At 46.5% G+C, this 23,909-nt stretch overlaps 1 protein-coding gene across 1 annotated transcript in view; it reads left to right on the top strand.

Moving 5' to 3' along the window:
* Nucleotides 1–11,710: 11,710 nt before the first annotated feature.
* LOC126176253 (uncharacterized) overlaps nt 11,711–23,909 on the top strand; it is a 125,643-nt gene continuing 113,444 nt past the window's right edge. The window contains exon 1 of the mRNA XM_049923399.1: nt 11,711–11,858. Within this exon, the coding sequence (XP_049779356.1) occupies nt 11,711–11,858 (148 nt within the window). The remainder of the gene's footprint in view (nt 11,859–23,909) is intronic.

Below are 23,909 nucleotides of genomic sequence, written 5' to 3'. Positions count from 1 at the left end.
AATGATGATAGATTTGACTTTGTCATTGTTGAACCAATTCTCGCTAAGAAACAATTATATGTTACTTTCTTATTTATGCATAGTATAGGCTTTTTCTTTCCTCAAGAGTAGTGATATCTAAATACTTTCTGGTTTTGAGACAACTTGTCTCTTTTGCGAGAGAAAGTAAAAATACCACGTTTGCAGTGTGTCACGAAAACAGAGGAAACAACACATTAAAGATTAAGCAGACCCAAGATCACAAAATCCATTACTTTAACAGGCGTGAATTCGTCGAGAATAGGTGAATTTTCGATTTTAGCAGACAACGTCGTAATTCCATGTTTCAGTGCCTCCGCAGTCTGCAGCCTACTCAGGAGCTTGCAACTACGCACTCAGCACAGACATTTGCTCACTGACTCACTGGCGTAACTGTCGGCTGATTTACGCCTAAGCAGTTGACACAAACCACGATTAGTCTATTTTGATCTGAAAGTCACTCGTGTAGAACGGGCTAACATGTATCACGGGTTGTGGGAAAACCAGGAGAGCAGAGAAGCGAAGCGATGGGGTATAACAGAAGGATGCTGAAAATTACATGGAGTGACAACCAAACGAGGAATTGGTGAAGGGAGGAATATGAGAAACAGAGACTAGAAGAAGGGACAGAATGACAAGACACGTGTTGAGAAATCAGGAGTGGTATTGGCGGGAGCAATGGAGGACTTCAACTATAGGGGAAGATCCAACGAAAACTGAAGAAGTTGTGTGTGTGTGTGTGTGTGTTACTTTGGCCGCCGCGGTGGTCTAGCGGTTCTGGCGCTGCAGTCCGGAACCGCGGGACTGCTACGGTCGCAGGTTCGAATCCTGCCTCGGGCATGGGTGTGTGTGATGTCCTTAGGTTAGTTAGGTTTAAGTAGTTCTAAGTTCTAGGGGACTTATGACCTAAGATGCTGAGTCCCATAGTGCTCAGAGCCATTTGAACCATTTTTTTGTGTTACTTTGAGATAATAAATATTAAACAAGGAGAGGAAGTCGAGGGAGCCGAATTCAAACGAGTCAGAAGACTAATGAACAAAAAAGAAAACTTTATAACTACCTCTCGTGGGTAGAAATGACAAGTGTGTGTTCTGGCCCTGGAGAACCCTTCGGCGGGCGAGAGGTTTTATTGACATAGACGCAGTGAGAACAGGAAAACGCATGTTTTTCGGCAGCGTTCCTTTCAAAGACGGTGCCGGGTGCGCGTGCCGAAAAGCTGCGTGTCTGCAAGTGCGTGTCCGCGTAATTAGCCGGTGGTCCCCGGGGGCGGGGGCGGGGGCGGCAGCGGCGGCTTCATTAGACGGCGTGGGCCGTGTGAGTCGGCACCTCGCCTCTGGGTCAAGTGGCTGCTGGCTCCTCAGCCTCGCTGCTCCGCCCCCAGCGCCTGAAGCTTGACGCCTGCCGACCCCTGCGCCGCAACCCGCCACGCACGTGCTAACCCGCCCCGCACTGCTGACCCGATTTCGTAAGGAGAGTCGCTTGCTCTTCCACAAGGAAGCTCTGGTCTATTTCTCCGTACGTCATAATGAACGCAACACACAATGCAAACCACCGTTTTGTTTTGCTTGTCACAACAACTCTGTCCTGTTGATGTGTTGCTATCTCTGCATATAAAAGTCAATGACACGATTCACTCACACGCATTCATCATCGTCCAAGCCAAACCATTAGCGATAGAAACTTCGGATTTGGATAGGGTGTTGATCATATACCATAGGCATCGTTTGATGAGCGACTGATCGAAGTTCCCCTCCTAAAGAGGCGAAGTATTGGATTGAAGGTTTTTTTGAGAATATGTCGCTATTAAGGCAATTTTGAAGCTAGAATTACAAAAGTCTGTATTTGAATTCTCTGCCAGAAATTAGAGTATATGCTTCAGGATTTCTAGAAATTTAGCGGCTAAGAGGGTGAAATATGGGATGAAATTTTTTTAAAAATATTTCACTATGAAAGAGTTATTTACGCTAAAACTAAGAAAATTTCTGTTTGACTTCTTGGTTAGGAAAAAAATACATGTTTGGAAACTCAACACTTAAGGAGATGAAAATTTTTATGAACATATTTCGTTATACTAAAACATTTTTAAAGCTAAATCTATGAAAATTTGTGTTTCACTTCTGAATAAATATGTGTTAGTGGATGGAAGTTTCTGTGGAAATATCACCACAAGAACTCAGACCGCAAGGATTAACAAAACTCTCCGGCTCTAACTGCCAGAATCGCTTTTTAGTGAGAAGTAAATTCGCAAAAGAACATATTCCTATGGCCTTAATTAGCGTGCAAAGTTTAGAATATGATGCAATTTGTGAAGAACTTAAAAATTCGATTAGAGGAAAACAAAATAAATCTGTGCATACAATCAACGCGAGCAAAACAGCGGGCACTGAGCTAGTATAGGTATATAGAGCGAATCAGAACCGCACCGACAAACTTTCACAGATAGAAGGAAAATTCATACCGTAACACCATGAGCTCTTTCTCATCTTCGCAAATGTGGAACATCTGTTTTACTGAAAGCTCTTTGTTTTCCGTATTTTGCGAGGTGATAGTATGGACCAAAATAAGAAAAAACTGTCCAGTGACCATGGGCTATGAAGTGCATACCTTAAGAACTATGAGCATTCGTTCATCTACCGCAAAATGAAAAAGAGGGTTGGGGAGAGAGAGGGAGATATACAAGTGGGTAGGATAAACCCTTTTCCCTGGAAATTTCTATCTTTCATACCTTCTTTGTGTCACCACACATAACATGTCACTGATCTCATTTGTAATAAGGTTGCAGTACATGCGAGGTGCCTATCTGCTTCCACCACCCTGCGTGGAATGCATAAGTTCTAATTAATGCTCACCAACCTGCAGTCTTCTATAGTTGTCCCATGCGCAGAAAAACAGCACGTAGGTCGTGAATCCACTATCTTGAGGCTGTAATAAATTCTTAGCTTTTTATTAGCAGAATACGGGAAACTGCACAGTTATATTCCACTTTATGAGTCGCGAATAATTTCCATTCTTCACACGTTCATAGAAAATAAACAAAATAATGAATTCTGTATCAGCGAAGGTACCATCAAATAGTTCTCAATTACACGTCCAAATAACCAGTGATTACTTCACCCGCCATCCAAGTTAGGGGCGATCCGAAGATCTCCCAAGTGCTTTGTCTGCCTTTTCGTTTAGCAAATGTTTATTATTCTGCTAGTAATTAACAGTTTTGAAATAATGGAATGATAGCCTGCTAATGAGAGATGCTTTTACATGAAATGCAAGTAAATACACTCTCCAGTTTTTCTAACATTAATAGCAGAATATTATCATTTTGGGAGCTACTCCTGAACGCAGCAACCAATCCCGGGCAAGGACCGGATAAATCAGCTGTCTTCGGTACTTCACACCACATTACGTCAGCTTCCCACTGCTGCTTTCTCATCTTCTCTAAGGAGAACTTCTTGATGCCAAATGTGATGGCTGTAACGCCATAAATATTAAAATCTCTTCTTCCGATGTTCTCATAGCCTTTAAGGTATGCATTTGAGAGGCCATCTTTATTGGGCATTTATTTCTTGTTTTGGTCCATATTACCTCCTTGCAAAATATGGAGAGCAAGGAGCTTGTGGTATAAGAGATGTGTTTCGCAGTATCGAAGATGAAGAAGCCCTCAAGATCTGTTCAGAAACTTGTCGCAGTGTACCATTCACGTAAACAAGACGTTATTAAAAAGGTAACACAAAATTAATGTTGAGTCTCCTGCGTTAGTTCAGGTACTCGGGATAACATCAACCGTCTTCTTGCTGAAGTTGACAACAAAGGAAAACACACACCAGTCACTCAGTTAACCGTGCTCAGTTGAACGTTTGTTTGAGTAGAATGTACACCAACTAAGAGAATGAACAAATGCCATTCATGTATGAAGAATGTAACTCTGCATTTTCCTTTATGTCCATTAGTTTACTGCCAACCCAAGCGAGTAGATCAGCTATGTTACAACTCATACCAACACTGTGTGCTAACACACGAGAGCGAAAGTTAGTTTTGTATCACGTTTTCAACAACGTCATGTTTCTGTGAATGGTGCACTTTCATACATTTCTGAACAAGTGTTGAAGAGAGGAAATGTCTTATCGAATAAAAAATATAGTGTGTTATTTAAAGAAGGTGTACTGCTGATCAGATCTTCGTAACAAAGTACCAAACAAGGTAACCATTCTGGTTAGTGTCCCTCAGGAAGATAAACAAAATTTGCTTGAAATTATTTGAGGTGATCGAGATAAATGGGACACAGTGTATTTAGGCGTAAGCGCGCCTAGTAGTGAGTATTATTATTTATTTACTGCCTCATTAGTATCGGGCGCACTTGCCCATTATCAGCAGCACTTGCATTATAGAATACAAGATAGTTTTGAAAATTGATTTATCTCCAGCGTATAGTGTTATGTCTAACTACTATGAGCTTTTTTTTCATATACAAGTGGCGTTCAATAATTAATGCAACACTTTTTCCACGGCCAATTACCGTTGAAAAAACGCGGATTTTGTTGTGGGAAATCGTGGAATATCCCCGATCCAGCCATTAAGGTTTCGTGAATTTCCTACAGGTGGCGGCGCTATTGTATCCTTCCAAAACGGCGTCTTTAACAAGAGGTGCTTTCCAACCAGAGAGCTGTCATTGAGTTACTTTTAGCGGAAAACCAGAGCATCGCAGATATTCATAGGTGCTTGCGGAATATCTACGGTTTCCTGACAGTGAACAAAAGCACGGTGAGTCGTCGGGCGAGGCGTCTGTCATCATTGCAACAAGGTCGCGCAAACCCGTCCGATCTCCCACGTGCTGGCCGGCCGCCCAGAGGTATGATTCCTGCAGTGTTGGAACGTCTGGACACACTCAATGGAAGTGATCGACTGATCACCATCAAGTACTTCGTTCCACAACTGGACGTCTCTGTTGGTAACGCTGACACACTCATCCGCAGGTTACTCAAAGGTGTGTGCCCGTGGCTTCCTTGCCACCTAACAGAAGATAATAAAGCGTAACGGAAGATCATCAGCGTAGTTGCTTGCGTGTTACAAGGCTGATAGTGACAGTTTTTTGTCGAACATCGTCACAGGAACATTTGTTTATTGCTGCGAACCGAACAAAGCGGTAATCCATGGAATGGCGCCGCACCATTTCTCCTCCGAAGAAAAAGTTCCAAGCCCTAGTCTCAACCGTAAAGTCATGGTGACGGGCTCCTGGGACTCTGAAGGGGTTATTCTGTTCGATGTCCTCCCTCAAGGTAAAATGATCAACTCTGAAGTGTATTGTGCTACGCTCAGGAAATTGGAGAACCATTGCAGCGTCTTCGACGCCATAAAACTATGGACGAATCGCTCCTTCCCCATGACAACACAAGGTTTCACAAAAGTCTGCTCAGCCGGAAGGACCACACAAGCCTTCATTGTACTGTTCTTCATCAGCCACCCTACAGCCCAGATCGCACACGTTCCGACTTCCATCTGTCTGGCCCACTGAAGAATGCACTCCGCAGGAAGCACTACATGGATGATGAGGTTATTGATGCAAAAAGACGCTGGCTCAGACGTCGACCAGTACAGCGTTGCCATGCCGGTACACGGGCCCTCCCAGAAAGGTGGAAATTTTGTGGTAACGTCTTATGGGACCAAATTGCTCAGGTCATCGGTCCCTAATCCTACACACTACTTAACGTAAACTAACTTACGCTGTGGACAACACACTCACAAATGCCCGAAGGAGGACTCCAACCTCCGACAGGGGGGAACCGCACGGACCGTGACAAGGCGCCCGAGACCGCGCGACTACCTCGCGCGGCCCAGAAAAGTGGCATAAGGACACTGCATTTAACGGAAATTATCTTAAAAGATAGGGTTTTGTAGTCAAAATAGTGGAGAATAATATGATGTATTGGAATACTGAATAAAACTACAGTAATTTGCTTTCAGGAAAAAAGGGTTGCAATACTTATTGAACTCCCCTCGTAATCTAACTTCTCTTATACATAGCGGTTTCTCAGAAAAAGCGAAAGGCGTTAGCCATTGTCATTCATAATGTAATTATATCACTGCGGTATATGATACTGGTAATAAAATTATAAATTTGGATATTGCGTAATTGTTAATGCCGATGTGATTTACATAACCTATGATGTAAACAACGCAATCATTATCTTTGGATATAATGCACACCTCCATTGACGTTTACGCAATATCTTAATTTTTATACTGACTGTTAGTGTACCTGTTATCGGCAAGCGTATTTTGCATGTTCTACGAAACTAGTAAGTGTACAACCTAATTTAAATTATATGAAAAAATAAATGTCAGCTAAACTAATACGAAAAATTTGGGATCGACGTACACCGCTGGAAGGCGCCGTAACGGCTCTGCGATACGTGAATGCCATCCTCCGACCGATAGTGCAACCATATCGGCAGCATATTGGCGAGGCATTCGTCTTCACGGACGATAATTCGCGCCCCCATCGTGCACATCTTGTGAATGACTTCCTTCAGGATAACATCGCTCGACTAGAGTGGCCAGCATGTTCTCCAGACATGAACACTATCGAACATGCCTGGGATAGATTGGAAATGGCTGTTTATGGACGACGTGACCCATCACCCACTGTCATAGATCTGCGCCGAATCGCCGTTGTGAAGTGGGACATCTGGACCAACAGTGCCTTGATGAACTTGTGGATAATATGCCACGACGAATACAGGCATGCGTCAATGCAAGAGGACGTGCTGCCGGACATTAGAGGTACCGGTGTGTACAGCAGTCTGGACCACCACCTCTGAAGGTCTCGCTGTATGGTGGTACAATATGCAGTGTGTAGTTTTTAAGAACAATAAAAAGGTTGGAAGTTATGTTTATGTTGATCTCTATTCCAATTTCCTGTACAGGTTCCGGAACTCTCGGAACCGAGGTGATGCAAAACTTTTTTGATGTGTGTATATTCTTACCGCATAACTCATATTCTGTAACCAGTGTATAGTATGACAATTGCCAAGACTTCAGAAGGAGAACATATTCGTCAGTGACCGGACGGGAAATTCATAATTGATTGAAAAAATTGTATATACGGGATACGAGGGAGATTTGAACACGATTCTCCCGCTTGCTGTCCAGCACCGTGACCACACAACCACGACGCCGGGGTTCTTGCAATTCATTCGATGTTGCACATCTTGACCTTGGACCGTTCACTATTTCTATTTTGGTTCTTTTTTCACAATTCAGTACACCTTCTTCCTGTTTTCGCGCTTGATCTGCGTTCAGTTTTTGACGGGCTATCCACTGGCCAATTTTACCCCTAAATCTGAGGGGTTGCGATAGGGAGTAGTGTGCCATGTGAGAAAACATGGGTTTATGGAAGAGCAAATTAACAAACGCTTGGGCGGTACGACGTCCAAAATTCTTATGTATTGTCAATAAAAGTGCAAACATTGCCTGAGGAGATTGTAGATTGGCACATAAGATGTATGTTAAAGTCGAGTTTAAACAGAATTTAAGTGGGTTAATTGAAATGCCTGGAGATATTAGGTAGCAAAAATATGGCAGAGATATTTTTTACCCCGCAGTGGATGCTGTTTGGGAAGGATAAAAGTGATGTCTTAAATTACTTTTATATGAAATGTTAACTGGAAACAGAACAAGAAGAAATCGTGCATATATCTGTAAAGAAGTGTAACATCTCCTATAATCCACTCGAATTGTCGTCCACGTTCACAAATTCCTTCTACGATATTTGTGAGCGTATGTACTTATATTTTCTATCTGGTTTGTCGACGACATAAGCGACACAAAAAAATGCGAATTTTGTTAGAGATTTAGATGTTTCCCCTCATTTATCTCCCCACAAATAAAGAGCAATAGTTCCTACGTACTGTTAAACTTCTTTACATAGCTCACATCAAGACAGACACTTCTAAGTTATAGAGCTGTGCAAAAGATGCATTTCACACCAGAGACCATGAGGTCATTTAGACAGCTAGTGCTCCGTCGTCTTTCATTTACTTGTTATCAAGAGCTGAAGTCACGGTGCAAAAGGTGGGAAAGTCATATAAAGCAATATGTGGACAGTAAATAATGCCACAACTATAAGCCTGTGAGTGACCAACGGCCAAGCTGTATACTGTCATATAAATTGTATCATAACACGTCTCTATTGTGTTGGTCTCACGCGGTTTGTGCAGCAGTGAAATGCACTATGTTACTGATTCATTCTGATAGGAATTCCACCGACAAAGCTCCCAGCTGGAATGAAAAACCACTAGCTTTCATTGACTGCGAAATTACATACTTTATCCGCAGGAGGTGAGTGGCAGTGTCTCTAGCCTCCTCTCTCGTTCTGTACGGGCAACACATTATGATACTCGATCTTACATTTCGAAATGTGTGAGTGATTCGGTGAACCAGTCATGCATACATGTGGTCAACAGATTTCTCCCCCTACAAATCCTGAACCAGTTCTTCTACTTCAGGCCAAGGATAATCATACAGTGCTCTTTCCAGATTGTAGCTACCATTTAACGCATGGTGACCGCATCAAACGAGGACTCTGACCGCCCAAGACAGAAAATGAAGTTCGACTACGTTTGAATTCTAAGTCATATTTCTTTATTTAAATTTCTGTCGTCGGAAGTTCCATGCGGCTTTTCGCGGATGATGCTGTAGTATACAGAGAAGTTGCAGCATTAGAAAATTGTAGCGAAATGTAGGAAGATCTGCAGCGGACAGGCACTTGGTGCAGGGAGTGGCAACTGACCCTTAACATAGACAAATGTAATGTATTGCGAATACATAGAAAGAAGGATCCTTTATTGTATGATTATATGATAGCGGAACAAACACTGGTAGCAGTTACTTATGTAAAATATCTGGGAGTATGCGTGCGGAACGATTTGAAGTGGAATGATTATATAAAATTAATTGTTGGTAAGGCGGGTACCAGGTTGAGATTCATTGGAAGAGTCCTTAGAAAATGTAGTCCATCAACAAAGGAGGTGGCTTACAAAACACTCGTTCGACCTATACTTGAGTATTGCTCATCAGTGTGGGATCCATACCAGATCGGGTTGACGGAGGAGATAGAGAAGATCCAACGAAGAGCGGCGCATTTCGTCACAGGGTTATTTGGTAACCGTGATAGCGTTAAAGAGATGTTTAGCAAACTCAAGTGGCAGACTCTGCAAGAGAGGCGCTCTGCATCGCGGTGTAGCTTGCTCGCCAGGTTTCGAGAGGGTGCATTTCTGGATGAGGTATCGAATATATTGCTTCCCCCTACTTATACCTCCCGAGGAGATCACTAATGCAAAATTAGAGAGATTCGAGCGCGCACAGAGGCTTTGAGACAGTCGTTCTTCCCGCGAACCATACGCGACTGGAACAGAAAAGGGCGGTAATGACAGTGGCACGTAAAGTGCCCTCCGCCACACACCGTTGGGTGGCTTGCGGACTATAAATGTATATGTAGATGTAGATGTAGATGTTGCGCGTAATTTATACTGATAACTAGTTTAGAGCGTAGACATTCATTTTCAAACTAAACCTGCACTAAAAGTGCTTACCAAAGCAAAATTCCACTGTCTTATTTCGGAAACGTCCACACACCACACAGTCACACAACAGATATTGAGTGATACACTGGACAGATGAAACAGCACTCAATACTTGTATTGCATCTAGGCATCCAGTGCAGTTTTATCTGTTGAATGCATCACGCATATGACAAGATCGCTCCATACCTGTTGTATGACTGTATGGTGTGTGGACGTTGCCCAAATATGACAGAGTTTTGCTTTGGTGAGCATTTTCAGTGCAGGTCTGGTCAGTCAATGAAATAGTCACCAGCGTTATTAACACGCAGTTGTGACAGAAATTTAAAAAATTATAAGATATCAGTTTTCTGTTCTTCCCGAACAAAATGCTGGAACTGCAATAAATTATATCCGTTTATTTTGTGAGCTGCTTACTCATTTTCACCTCATCAAACTCCTTTCATGCAGTTCATTCATATAAAATAAGAACGGGCTGATCACTCGGCAGTAATTAACTGTCTCGAGTTCATCCCGGTAGCTGTAAAATAATTTACTCTAAAGTACCTTATTTGTCTTGTGTGTAAGTGTACATCAGCAGCCTGTGCTAATCACAAGTGGTACAGAAGAGGGTATCATTCATACACTACTGGCTATTAAAATTGCTACACCAAGAAGAAATGCAGATGATAAACGGGTGTTCATTAGACAAATATATTATACTAGAACCGACATGTGATTACATTTTCACGCAATGTGGGTGCATAGATCCTGAGAAATCAGCACCCAGAACAACCACCTCTGGCCGTAATAACGGCCTTGATATGCCTGGGCATTGAGTCAAACAGAGCTTGGATGGCGTGTACAGGTACAGCTGCCCATGCAGCTTCAACACGATTCCACAGTTCATTAAGAGTAGTGACTGGCGTATTGTGACGAGCCAGCTGCTCGCCCACCATTGACCAGACGTTTTCAATTGGTGAGAGATCTGGAGAATGTGCTGGCCAGGGCAGCAGTCGAACATTTTCTGTATCCAGAAAGGCCCGTACAGGACCTGCAACATGCGGTCGTGCATTATCCTGCTGAAATGTAGGGTTTCACAGGTATCGAATGAAGGGTAGAGCCACGGGTCGTAACACATGTGAAATGTAACGTCCACTGTTCAAAGTACCGTCAATGCGAACAAGAGGTGACCGAGACGTGTAACCAATGGCACCCCATACCATCACGCCGCGTGATACGCCAGTATGGCGATGATGAATACACGCTTCCAATTTGCGTTCACCGCGATGTCGCCAAACAAGGATGGAACCATCACGATGCTGTAAACAGAACCTGGATTCATCCGAAAAAATGACGTTTTGCCATTCGTGCACCCAGGTTCGTCGTTGAGTACACCATCACAGGCGCTCCTGTCTGTGATGCAGCGTCAAGGGTAACCGCAGCCATGGTCTCCGAGCTGATAGTCTATGCTGCTGCAAACGACGTCGAACTGTTCGCGCAGATGGTTGTTGTCTTGCAAACGTCCCATCTGTTGACTCAGGGACCGAGACGTGGCTGCACGATCCGTTGCAGCCATACGGATGAGATGCATGTCATCTCGACTGCTAGTGATACGAGGCCGTTGGGATCCAGCACGGCGTTCCGTATTACCCTCCTGAACCCACCGATTCCATATTCTGCTAACAGTCATTGGATCTCGACCAACGCGAGCAGCAATGTCGCGATACGATAAACCGCAATCGCAATAGGATACAATCCGACCTTTATCAAAGTCGGAAACGTGATGGTACGCATTTCTCCTCCTTACACGAGGCATCACAACAACATTTCACCAGGCGACGCCAGTCAACTGCTGTTTGTGTATGAGAAATCAGTTGGAAAGTTTCCTCATATCAGCACGTTGTAGGTGTCGCCACCGGCGCTAACCTTATGTGAATGCTCTGAAAAGCTAATCATTTGCATATCACAGCATCTTCTTCCTGTCGGTTAAATTTCGCGTCTGCAGCACGTCATCTTCGTGGTGTAGCAATTTTAATGGCCAGTAGTGTATTTTGCTAAGCAGCGTCTTGCATTTGTGCACCCTGGGACCGCGGCTGTGACTGAGACGTGTTGTGTTGATTTCTGTCGCTGCAGGAGGCATGTGGAGCGCGGTGACGGCGGCGGCTGACGGCTCGGCGCCCGCGTCCCGCGCCAAGCACAGCGCCACGCTGCTGGGCGCCCACGTCTACCTGCTGGGCGGCCGCAACGGCAACCTGCCGCTCAAGGACCTCTGGCGCTACAGCCTCGGTGAGTCCAGTCGCCAGCTCGGCATCAAAACTGTACGGTTTACCAATCACCAACCCCAGCATTAAAATTGTGTGGCTCCCTTATACCAATCCAGCATCAGAATGGTATTGTCAACAAACACCAGTCCAACGTCAAAATTTTATAGTCACTAGCCTCCAAACCAGGATCGGATCAAAATGGTATGGGTACCAATACCAATATATCATCAAAATGGTATGGTCACCTGTCACCAAAGCTACATGATAATACACTCCTGGAAATTGAAATAAGAACACCGTGAATTCATTGTCCCAGGAAGGGGAAACTTTATTGACACATTCCTGGGGTCAGATACATCACATGATCACACTGACAGAACCACAGGCACATAGACACAGGCAACAGAGCATGCACAATGTCGGCACTAGTACAGTGTATATCCACCTTTCGCAGCAAAGCAGGCTGCTATTCTCCCATGGAGACGATCGTAGAGATGCTGGTTGTAGTCCTGTGGAACGGCTTGCCATGCCATTTCCACCTGGCGCCTCAGTTGGACCAGCGTTCGTGCTGGACGTGCAGACCGCGTGAGACGACGCTTCATCCAGTCCCAAACATGCTCAATGGGGGACAGATCCGGAGATCTTGCTGGCCAGGGTAGTTGACTTACACCTTCTAGAGCACGTTGGGTGGCACGGTATACATGCGGACGTGCATTGTCCTGTTGGAACAGCAAGTTCCCTTGCCGGTCTAGGAATGGTAGAACGATGGGTTCGATGACGGTTTGGATGTACCGTACACTATTCAGTGTCCTCTCGACGATCACCAGTGGTGTACGGCCAGTGTAGGAGATCGCTCCCCACACCATGATGCCGGGTGTTGGCCCTGTGTGCCTCGGTCGTATGCAGTCCTGATTGTGGCGCTCACCTGCACGGCGCCAAACACGCATACGACCATCATTGGCACCAAGGCAGAAGCGACTCTCATCGCTGAAGACGACACGTCTCCATTCGTCCCTCCATTCACGCCTGTCGCGACACCACTGGAGGCGGGCTGCACGATGTTGGGGCGTGAGCGGAAGACGGCCTAACGGTGTGCGGGACCGTAGCCCAGCTTCATGGAGACGGTTGCGAATGGTCCTCGCCGATACCCCAGGAGCAACAGTGTCCCTAATTTGCTGGGAAGTGGCGGTGCGGTCCCCTACGGCACTGCGTAGGATCCTACGGTCTTGGCGTGCATCCGTGCGTCGCTGCGGTCCGGTCCCAGGTCGACGGGCACGCGCACCTTCCGCCGATCACTGGCGACAACATCGATGTACTGTGGAGACCTCACGCCCCACGTGTTGAGCAATTCGGCGGCACGTCCACCCGGCCTCCCGCATGCCCACTATACGCCCTCGCTCAAAGTCCGTCAGCTGCACATACGGTTCACGTCCACGCTGTCGCGGCATGCTACCAGTGTTAAAGACTGCGATGGAGCTCCGTATGCCACGGCAAACTGGCTGACACTGACGGCGGCGGTGCACAAATGCTGCGCAGCTAGCGCCATTCGACGGCCAACACCGCGGTTCCTGGTGTGTCCGCTGTGCCGTGCGTGTGATCATTGCTTGTACAGCCCTCTCGCAGTGTCCGGAGCAAGTATGGTGGGTCTGACACACCAGTGTCAATGTGTTCTTTTTTCCATTTCCAGGAGTGTAGTATGACCCCAGCCAGCACCAGTCATCAAAACAGTATCACCAACCACCAACCCAACATCAAAATGTGATCACCAGCAATCAATCCAATATAAAAATGGTATGGTCACCACCCACCAATCCAACATCAAAATGGTATGATCACCAGCCACCAGTCTAATATCAGATTGGTATGGCCACCCATAACCAATCCAGCATCAAAATGATATGGTCAGTAGTCATAAATCCAGCATCAAAATGATATGGTCAGTAGTCATTAATCCAGCATCAAAATGACAACATCAAAAGTCACCAACTCAAAATCAAAACAGCATCATCACCAGTCAGTGACTCGACACCAAAATAGCATCATCATCCACCACTGCAACGGCAGCCTGCTGCTCATGGACCTCTGGCACTGCAGCCTCAGTGAGTCCAAGTGCATCACCGCCAGTCGCCAGCCCAGCATGAAAACTATATGTTTTACCAATCACCAACCCCAGCATTAAAATTGTGTGGCTACCTTATACCAATCCAGCATCTGAATGGTATTGTCACCAAACACCAGTCTAACGTCAAAATTATACAGTCACCAGCCTCCTAACCAGGATCAAAATTGTATGGGTACCATTACCAATATATCATCAAAATGGTATGGTCACCAGTCACCAAAGTAACATCAAAATAGTATGACCCCAGCCAGCAACCAGTTATCAAAATAGTATCATCACCAACCACCAACCCAACGTCAAAATGTGATCACCCGCAATCAATCCAGTATAAAAATCGTATGGTCGCCATCCACCAATCCAACATCAAAATGGTATTATCACCAGCCACCAATGTAATATCAGACTGGTATGGCCACCCATAACCAATCCAGCATCAATATGATGTGGTCAACATCAAAATGACAACATCACCAGTCACCAATTCAAAATCAAAACAGCATCATCACTAGTCAGTGACTCGACACCAAAATAGCATCAGCATCCACCACCTACTCAACATCAAAATGGCGTTATCACCTTTCACGAACACAATATTAAAATGACATTGACACCAGTCAGCAACCCAACATCAAAACAGCATCATCAGCATATTTCAGAACTTTTTCTCGACTGGGGAAGTTAAGAATATTCACTCAGGCTTGTGAGTCCAAGCTGAAAGAAATTTGTTATCAGACAAGCACCATTTCATCATTGCCAGTAGCTGTTCTGATACTGTAATATCTCTGCCAGTTGTCAACATCATGTTAGCACATCATTCAAGCCAATAACATAACATCGGCATATCACCTACAATCACCCTAAAATCAGCCTACATTTACCAGCTGTCAATATGAGTTATGGAAGTTCAGTTCCATCAGCCATCCTGGCAGGCAGTCAACAGCATAATTGCCATCAACATTTCTGGTCAACGAGTCCAACAGCAGTTTCGAAACGTAAAAATCAAGTCAATACTAACGACACAAACACTTTCTGGACGCCAGTGTCACAGAAAACCACACGCCTCCATAGCACAGGACATAATACGCCATCAGCTCTATGTCAGCAGTTAGATCAGAACTGCCCATCACTAACACCATAACATTCCTCAGTTTGCTACCAGGCCAGCGCAATCACTTTCCATGCGCCACTAGGCCAGCGCCACTATTCATCAGACCAGCATCACTGTCTGTGTAACTGTCTAGTGTAACAATTCCACTTCCCTAACACTGTGATGATAGCCATACTGTTTACGTTAAGATTCCAATCATCTTACGATAGAAAGAAAATATCCATGCTCAGTCATGTCATTTTTGTATTAGGATAAAGGTGTTCTTTTAAACGTAACATGTTACGTACATTGTTAGTTACAATTAACATAAGAAAATCTGACAAGTAATTAGAGATGATTCTGCTTCAAATATTTCGGGGTAACGTATAACAAGTTTGAAAAAATGTTCAAATGTGTGTGAATTCCTAAAGGACCAAACTGCTGAGGTCCTCGATCCCAAGACTTACACACTACGTAAACTAACTTATTCTAAGAACAACACGCACACCCATGCCCGAGGGAGGACTCGAACCTCCGGCAGGAGAGGCCGCGCAATCAGTGGCATGGCGCCTCTAACAGCGCGGCCACTCCGCGTGGCATAACAAGTTTAGCAACAACTTAGGCACACAAGAATTTCAGTTTGGTGAATGGGAAGGTAAAAGTCAAAGGCTCAGCAGAAATCTCCCTTATTAGCTTTAATGGTGCCAAAAGGGAGAGAGAGTCGTAATCATCAGCAGTACGTGTCTCAGGATTAAAAATGATAATGAAAACGGGGAAAGTGGATCTATGAATACTGACTTTGGTTGTACTTCATTATCTCTACAATATGAAATTAGCGACTAACTAGAACATAAATACAGACTGTGAGACATCATTAATATTTTGAAAGTTAAACTAAACTGTAAAACTACATTCTGAATCTTCTCAGCTACAATAATTCTTAAAATTACTTACTTAATTAGTATCAGTCTTATGTTCCGGGGTCTTGCTCCTTCGGATACTGTGACCCGCCTCTAATGGCCTCATCGTTAATAGGACATTAAACTCGTTACATTCTTTTCTAGGTCGATAAATGGCTTTGTATCGAGATAGGATGCGGATGCTCCACGAATTTATTCACATATGTTTTCCGAAAGCCGTATTGGAAAAAACTGCTCTAATTCTGCAGTTTCCGTACATCCCCTCATTTATCATTTTCTTGTTACTTTTTCCGGTTAGAATGAAATTCCTGTGATATTTCAGTGTGACAGTGCCGCGGTTTCTTCATTTATTCACGCTTTCATTGAAATGTTCCCCTTATTTGTACTTGTAAGCATGTTTGAAAATGTAACTTCGACAACAGTGAGACAGAGTGAGAGTATATTGGTGGTATGGTTTTGACTCGTAACTTGATACCGTAACAGAATAATTATAAAGAGAGCACCATTCAACATAACATACATCCTACTTTGGTAAAAAAAATATCATTTCAAAAGTTTAGCACCTAGTTTTTAACGTATTTCGACGTATGTTCAGAGATAAAAAAATATAAAATGGTTAATTGGTTTCGGTTCTTTAGTATTTACAGTGACAGGCAACCTAAATAGTTGTACCTGTCACGTTACTAAAACAGGACCTCTGCTGCCTCGACAAATATAACAGTTGAACGTGGTAACTGCGTTGATCTCGCCAGAACGTGATCTGATCGCTACAGCGATAATCACCCAACAGGTGACGAAGACACGAGATCATATCACGTTCGATCGTGGGCAGATCAAATGAAACGCTGCATTCAGAAAATCGTGCAGGCACGAGTTTCCACAAGCGCCAGAGCGTAAGTACCCATAATCCGGGGGAATCGTCACCGCTAAGGTAAACTGTCGTGGTTAGCATGAGGCAGATGCGGGTTTGGTTTGTATCAAACGATACAGAGGTGGCAGTGCCTACGACCAGTCACTCAACGATGAAGAAAAAAATTGGGGGTTACAGAGGGCAGGCTTGATTCACGAGCTCCTCTGTTATCTACTACCATCATAACAGGTCACTGATGTTACAAAGGGCACAGAAACATGCATGTTGGAACTAGTCGCTTAGGCTAATGACTCACGGTAAGTATTGACGCACAGCTCTCTCAAGACATGATGCATCGAAACGCTAGTGGCCGGCCGGGGTGGTCGAGCGGTTCTAGGCGCTACAGTCTGAAACCATGCGACCGCTACGGTGGCAGATTCGAATCCTGCCTCGGGCATGGATGTGTGTGATGTCCTTAAGTTAGTTAGGCTTAAGTAGTTCTAAGTTCTAGGGGACTAATGACCTTAGAAGTTAAGTCCCATAGTGCTCAGAGCCATTTGAACCATTTTGAAACGCTAGTGACTGATTGGGTCTCTCTTTGTAGTAAAGTAGGTACAGGTCAGTCTGGTGTAGGGATATTCGTATAATCCCATTTACCTGTGATGAAGCTGACACCTCGTATGTAGGCCATTATCGCTCGTAGACGTACGGGCGAAGGCTTCTGTGCATATTCTCGTTCGGCAGGAGTACTTGGATGAAGAATTGTTCATTCAACAAGCCACTGAACCAGTGCTGTGCTCTCTGTGACATAATTGTTGTAACTGTGTAGTACGTGAGACGGGTACACAGTAAAACCAAATATCGCTTGCTTCTCGAAGCTCTCAAATACAATGGAAAACAGACTCCCGTGATCATAGAATGAAGGCTTTCACGGCAGGTGTTGTCATCACTTAATACTTCCGGTCTGAGATGCCGTGGTCCACACATAAGACTCTCCCCTGCCATTACGCCTTCGACTGCGGAAGGCATCCTCCGAGGACAACCGGCGAACTGCAACGAGAGCGCCGTATATACACTCATGGAAATTGAAATAAGAACACCGTGAATTCATTGTCCCAGGAAGGGGAAACTTTATTGACACATTCCTGGGGTCAGATACATCACATGATCAAACTGACAGAACCACAGGCACATAGACACAGGCAACAGAGCATGCACAATGTCGGCACTAGTACAGTGTATATCCACCTTTCGCAGCAATGCAGGCTGCTATTCTCCCATGGAGACGATCGTAGAGATGCTGGATGTAGTCCTGTGGAACGGCTTGCCATGCCATTTCCACCTGGCGCCTCAGTTGGACCAGCGTTCGTGCTGGACGTGCAGACCGCGTGAGACGACGTTTCATCCAGTCCCAAACATGCTCAATGGGGGACAGATCCGGAGATCTTGCTGGCCAGGGTAGTTGACTTACACCTTCTAGAGCACGTTGGGTGGCACGGAATACATGCGGACGTGCATTGCCCTGTTGGATCAGCAAGTTCCCTTGCCGGTCTAGGAATGGTAGAACGATGGGTTCGATGACGGTTTGGATGTACCGTGCACTATTCAGTGTCCCCTCGACGATCACCAGTGGTGTACGGCCAGTGTAGGAGATCGCTCCCCACACCATGATGCCGAGTGTTGGCCCTGTGTGCCTCGGTCGTATGCAGTCCTGATTGTGGCGCTCACCTGCACGGCGCCAAACACGCATACGACCATCATTGGCACCAAGGCAGAAGCGACTCTCATCGCTGAAGACGACACGTCTCCATTCGTCCCTCCATTCACGCCTGTCGCGACACCACTGGAGGCGGGCTGCACGATGTTGGGGCGTGAGCGGAAGACGGCCTAACGGTGTGCGGGACCGTAGCCCAGCTTCATGGAGACGGTTGCGAATGGTCCTCGCCGATACCCCAGGAGCAACAGTGTCCCTAATTTGCTGGGAAGTGGCGGTGCGGTCCCCTACGGCACTGCGTAGGATCCTACGGTCTTGGCGTGCATCCGTGCGTCGCTGCGGTCCGGTCCCAGGTCGACGGGCACGCGCACCTTCCGCCGACCACTGGCGACAACATCGATGTACTGTGGAGACCTCACGCCCCACGTGTTGAGCAATTCGGCGGTACGTCCACCCGGCCTCCCGCATGCCCACTATACACCCTCGCTCAAAGTCCGTCAGCTGCACATACGGTTCACGTCCACGCTGTCGCGGCATGCTACCAGTGTTAAAGACTGCGATGGAGCTCCGTATGCCACGGCAAACTGGCTGACACTGACGGCGGCGGTGCACAAATGCTGCGCAGCTAGCGCCATTCGACGGCCAACACCGCGGTTCCTGGTGCGTCCGCTGTGCCGTGCGTATGATCATTGCTTGTACAGCCCTCTCGCAGTGTCCGTAGCAAGTATGGTGGGTCTGACACACCGGTGTCAATGTGTTCTTTTTTCCATTTCCAGGAGTGTATAAGCCATCCAGAGGGCGCCGCTGTCAATCACGTGACGTCGACTGTGCTATGATCTCTGATATTGCCAACTTTCTCAATTGACATTAATCTGTTGTCACGCTGTTGCTGCAATGTTGACATCCATATTTTATCCAGCTTAATGCCTTCATCTTTTCTATTAAAATTATTGCAGTGTTTGGCAATCTCAATAGCCTCTCTGTGCATTCGCGCATAATAATGCGACGTCTTTGCTATGACGGTCGTCTCACTAAACTTTATTTCATGATCATCTTCCTGAAACACATGTTTCGAGGCGGCAGTTCCTTTGATGTTGACCCAGACGTGTGTAGACGATTCTTTTTTTGTGCCTATATAGACCTATAGAACCTATATTAGAACCAAAAAAGAAAAACCATATTGCTAGACGCGTGAAAGATCTCTTGCGCGCGTCGTTTGGTGATGATCATGCACTCAGCTGCCAGTTTCGTCATGCTTGGCCTCCCAGGTCGGTGCAATTATTGGCTTTTGGGTTACCTGAAGTCGCAAGTGTATCGTGATCGACCGACATCTCTAGGGATGCTGAAAGACAACATCCGACGCCAATGCCTCACCATAGCTCCGGACATGCTTTACAGTGCTGTTCACAACATTATTCCTCGACTACAGCTATTGTTGAGGAATGTTGGTGGACATATTGAGCATTTCCTGTAAAGAACATCATTTATGCTTTGTCTTACTTCGTTATGCTAATTATTGTTATTCTGATCAGATGAAGCGCCATCTGTCGGACATTTTTTGACCGTTTGTATTTTTTTGGTTCTAATAAAACCCCATGTCATTCCAAGCATGTGTGTCAATTCGTACCTCTCTATCTACATTATTCCGTGATTTATTCAGTTTTCAAATTTATACTGACTTTTTGATCACCCGGTATATGTGTAATACATCATCAGACAGCGCGATGGAGACATCGTCGCGCGCACGGCTCCCCCGAGCGCCCTCCAGTGGCCGTCCCGCGGTGGTACAATTGGCGGCCGATTCAAACATGCACGCTTGGCGACGCCACATTCGGCGCGCACGCAGTAGTTGCAGGATATAGCACACCTCTCCCACGTGCGAAGTGGACGCTCAGATGACGGAGGGGACTCTGGCGGCCTGACAAGAGACACATCCATCGAGTCCGGAGCAGCGGCAGCTGGTGCCGACGGAGGGGGCTGGACGATGTGCCGGGCGGACACAGGAGCAAAAGACCATAACGCACAGAAACGCGGACTCTCCCGAGATCGATGGGCCCACGTGGCGCCCGACGACAGCACTGAAGAGGAGGGTGGTAACGCCAGCTCTACGTCGTCATCAGCAGGCAGGTCCCAGTGCGGAGGCGGGGTTTGGGGGGGGGGGGAGGCAAGGCTGGACCCACCAGCGACGATGGCTGATATGATGGACAGGGGGCCGGTGGAGGCGGCCAGACCAGAACTGCAGGCTGCAGCAACGGACCCGAGGCCAGAGACAGACTGGTACTTGGCGCCAGGAAGCTGGAACCCAGAATGCCGCACCTGCAGGACGCAGCCAGTGGGAGGGGGGCGCCTCCACAGCAGGCGACGACTGGCTCGCGGCAAAGGACAGGGGGGGGAGGGGGGGGGGACAGCCACAAACCGGTAACTTCCTGTGACAGTGGGTTCACGATTGATCAACGTGACACGCAACCAGCCCATCGTCCATATGGACATCACACAGACGGCAACCCCGGCAGCAGACAACAGTAGCCACTGTCCACTTGGGCCAGCGACCAAACCTCGCGCCCATACTGGCGATCCTGGTGCGAAGCGGCTGGACGAACCTGATCGCGGCAGAAGGTGGAGGAACATGTATGGCTGTCCGCCGTGAAGCATCTCAGCCCAGCACCGCTCCCCCATAGGCGTGAAGTGATAGGTGCTTAGAAAACGGAGAAAGGGGTCGACCGGAAAAGCACCCACAACAGACTTTTTCATTTGGGTCTTGAATGTAGGCACTAGTCATTCTGCCTCACCATTTGATTGAGGATTGAATGGCAGAGTCGTAACATGACGAATGCCATGACAAGAACAAAACAGTTGAGGTGTGTGAGAAACGAACTGGATCATTATCGGAAACTAAGGTGCAAGGCAAACTCGCAATAGAAAACACCCTCAAAAGCATACGAATTTTGACCCCAGTTCATGTCGCCACACACCGGAGAATGTAAAGAAACCGGGAAAATGCATCCACAAGCAAGAGCCAGCAGGAATTCAAGAAGGGACCTGCAACGTCTACGTGAATGCGTTCCCATGGCTGGCAAACGGCAGGCCAGGAGGACAGAGACTCCCTGGGAGCGCCTTGTTGGGCACACTGCTCACAAGCCGCAACAAAACGGGCAATTTCTCCATCAGTCCCTGGCCAAAAAGCATGTCGCCCACGTAACAGTTCAGTGAGCGAAACTCGTCAATGGTCCGGGTGGTGAAGGCGTAGAACCACGTGCCGTAACGCAGTGGGAATGCCCTTGAAGCGGTCTTCCGTAGACAACCGCAAAACACCGCCAAAAACAGAAAGGCGATGCTGTAAGTAAAATTAGTTGCACGGAGGGCGCGAAGCCCGACCCGGCATTTTATCTGGCCACCCCTGTTGAACAAACCGAACTACCCGGTGGGGAACGGGGTTGGCAGCAATGGCAGCTGCTATGCCCGAGCTTGTACTTGGGAAACCCTCGAGCGCGGCCTGCGTTTCAAGATGGAAGCAAGGTAGTTCTTCACGATCAATGAGATCAGGTCTCAAAGGAAGATGGGACAAGGCGTCCGCATGAGATGTTTAGACGTGGGTCGAAAACGGATTTCATAATCGTAGCAAGACCGGAACAGCGCCGAGCGTTGGAGACTGTGTGCTACCGTGTCAGGCAATAGAGTGCGAGAGTTAAACAGGGAAACCAACGGTTTATGGTTAGTAATAAGGTAAAACTTGAAACCATACAAAAAAACCTGAAATTTCTTGAGAGCATAGATGATGGCAATAACCTCTTTATCCGCCTGAGAGTAACAATGCTGGGCCGCAGTGAGAGATTTAGAAGTAAAAGCAACAGGTCGTTCAGAGCCCTTGGCATATCGGTGCATTAGGACCGCGATGAGGCAACATTGTGAAGTGCCAGCCGCCAAAACTATGTGCTGGTCCGAAGAGAAGTACACTACTGGCCATTAAAATTGCTACACCATGAAGATGACGTGCTACAGACGCGAAATTTAACCGACTGGAAGAAGATGCTGTGGCATGCAAATGATTAGCTTTTCAGAGAATTCACACAAGGTTGGCGCCGGTGGAGACACTTACAACGTGCTGACATGGGAAATGTTTCCAACCGATTTCTCATACACAAACATCAGTTGACCGGCGTTGCCTGGTGAAACGTTGTTGCGATGCCTCGTGTAAGGAGGAGAAATGCGTACCATCACGTTTCCGACTTTGGTAAAGGTTTGATTGTAGCCTAACGCGATTGCGGTTTATCGTATCGCGACATTGCTGCTTGCATTGGTCGAGATCCAATGACTGTTAGCAGAATATGGAATCGGTGGGTTGAGGAGGGTAATACGGAACGCCGTGATGGATCCCAACGGCCTCTTATCACTAGCAGTCGAGATGACAGGCATCTTATCCGCATGGCTGTAACGGATCGTGCAGCCACGTCTCGATCCCTGAGACAACAGATGGGGACGTTTCCAAGACAACAACCATCTGCACGAACAGTTCGACGACGTTTGCAGTAGCATGGACTATCAGCTCGGAGACCATGGCTCCGGTTACCGTTGACGCTGCATCACAGACAGGAGCGCCTGTGATGATGTACTCAACGACGAACCTGGATGCACGAATGGCAAAACGTCATATTTTCGGACGAATCCAGGTTCTGTTTACAGCATCATGATGGTCGCATCTGTGTTTGGCGACATCGCGGTGAACGCATATTGGAAGCGTGTATTCGTCATCGCCATACTGGCGTATCACCCGGCGTAATGGTATGGGGTGCCATTGGTTACACGTCTCGGTCACCACTTGTTCGCATTGACGGCACTTTGAACAGTGGACGTTACATTTCAGATGTGTTGCGACCCGTGGCTCTACCCTTCATCCTATCCCTGCGAAACCCTACATTTCAGCAGGATAATGCACGGCCGCATGTTGCAGATCCTGAACGGGCCTTTCTGGATACAGAAAATGTTCGACTGCTGTCCTGGCCAGCACATTCTCCAGATCTCTCACCAATTTAAAACGTCTGGTCAATGGTGGGCGAGCAACTGGCTCGTCACAATACTTGATCTGTGGAATCGTGTTGAAGCTGCATGGGCGGCTGTACCTGTACACGCCATCCTAGCTCTGTTTGACTCAATGCCCAGGCGTATCAAGGCCGTTATTACGGCCAGAGGTGGTTGTTCTGGGAATTGATTTCTCAGGATCTATGGATCCAAATTGCATGAAAATGTAATCACATGTCAGTTTTAGTATAATATATTTGTCCAATGAATACCCGTTTGTCATCTGAATTTCTTCTTTGTGTAGCAATTTTAATGGCCAGTAGTGTAGCTAAACAAAGGGCCGTAAAAGCGGAGATGTGTTCTG

This window comes from Schistocerca cancellata, chromosome 3, assembly GCF_023864275.1.
Source record: "Schistocerca cancellata isolate TAMUIC-IGC-003103 chromosome 3, iqSchCanc2.1, whole genome shotgun sequence".
Classification (NCBI taxonomy): domain Eukaryota; kingdom Metazoa; phylum Arthropoda; class Insecta; order Orthoptera; family Acrididae; genus Schistocerca; species Schistocerca cancellata.
The sequence above is the reverse complement of the archived record's forward strand: the minus strand, read 5'-3'. Positions and strand labels throughout refer to the sequence as shown.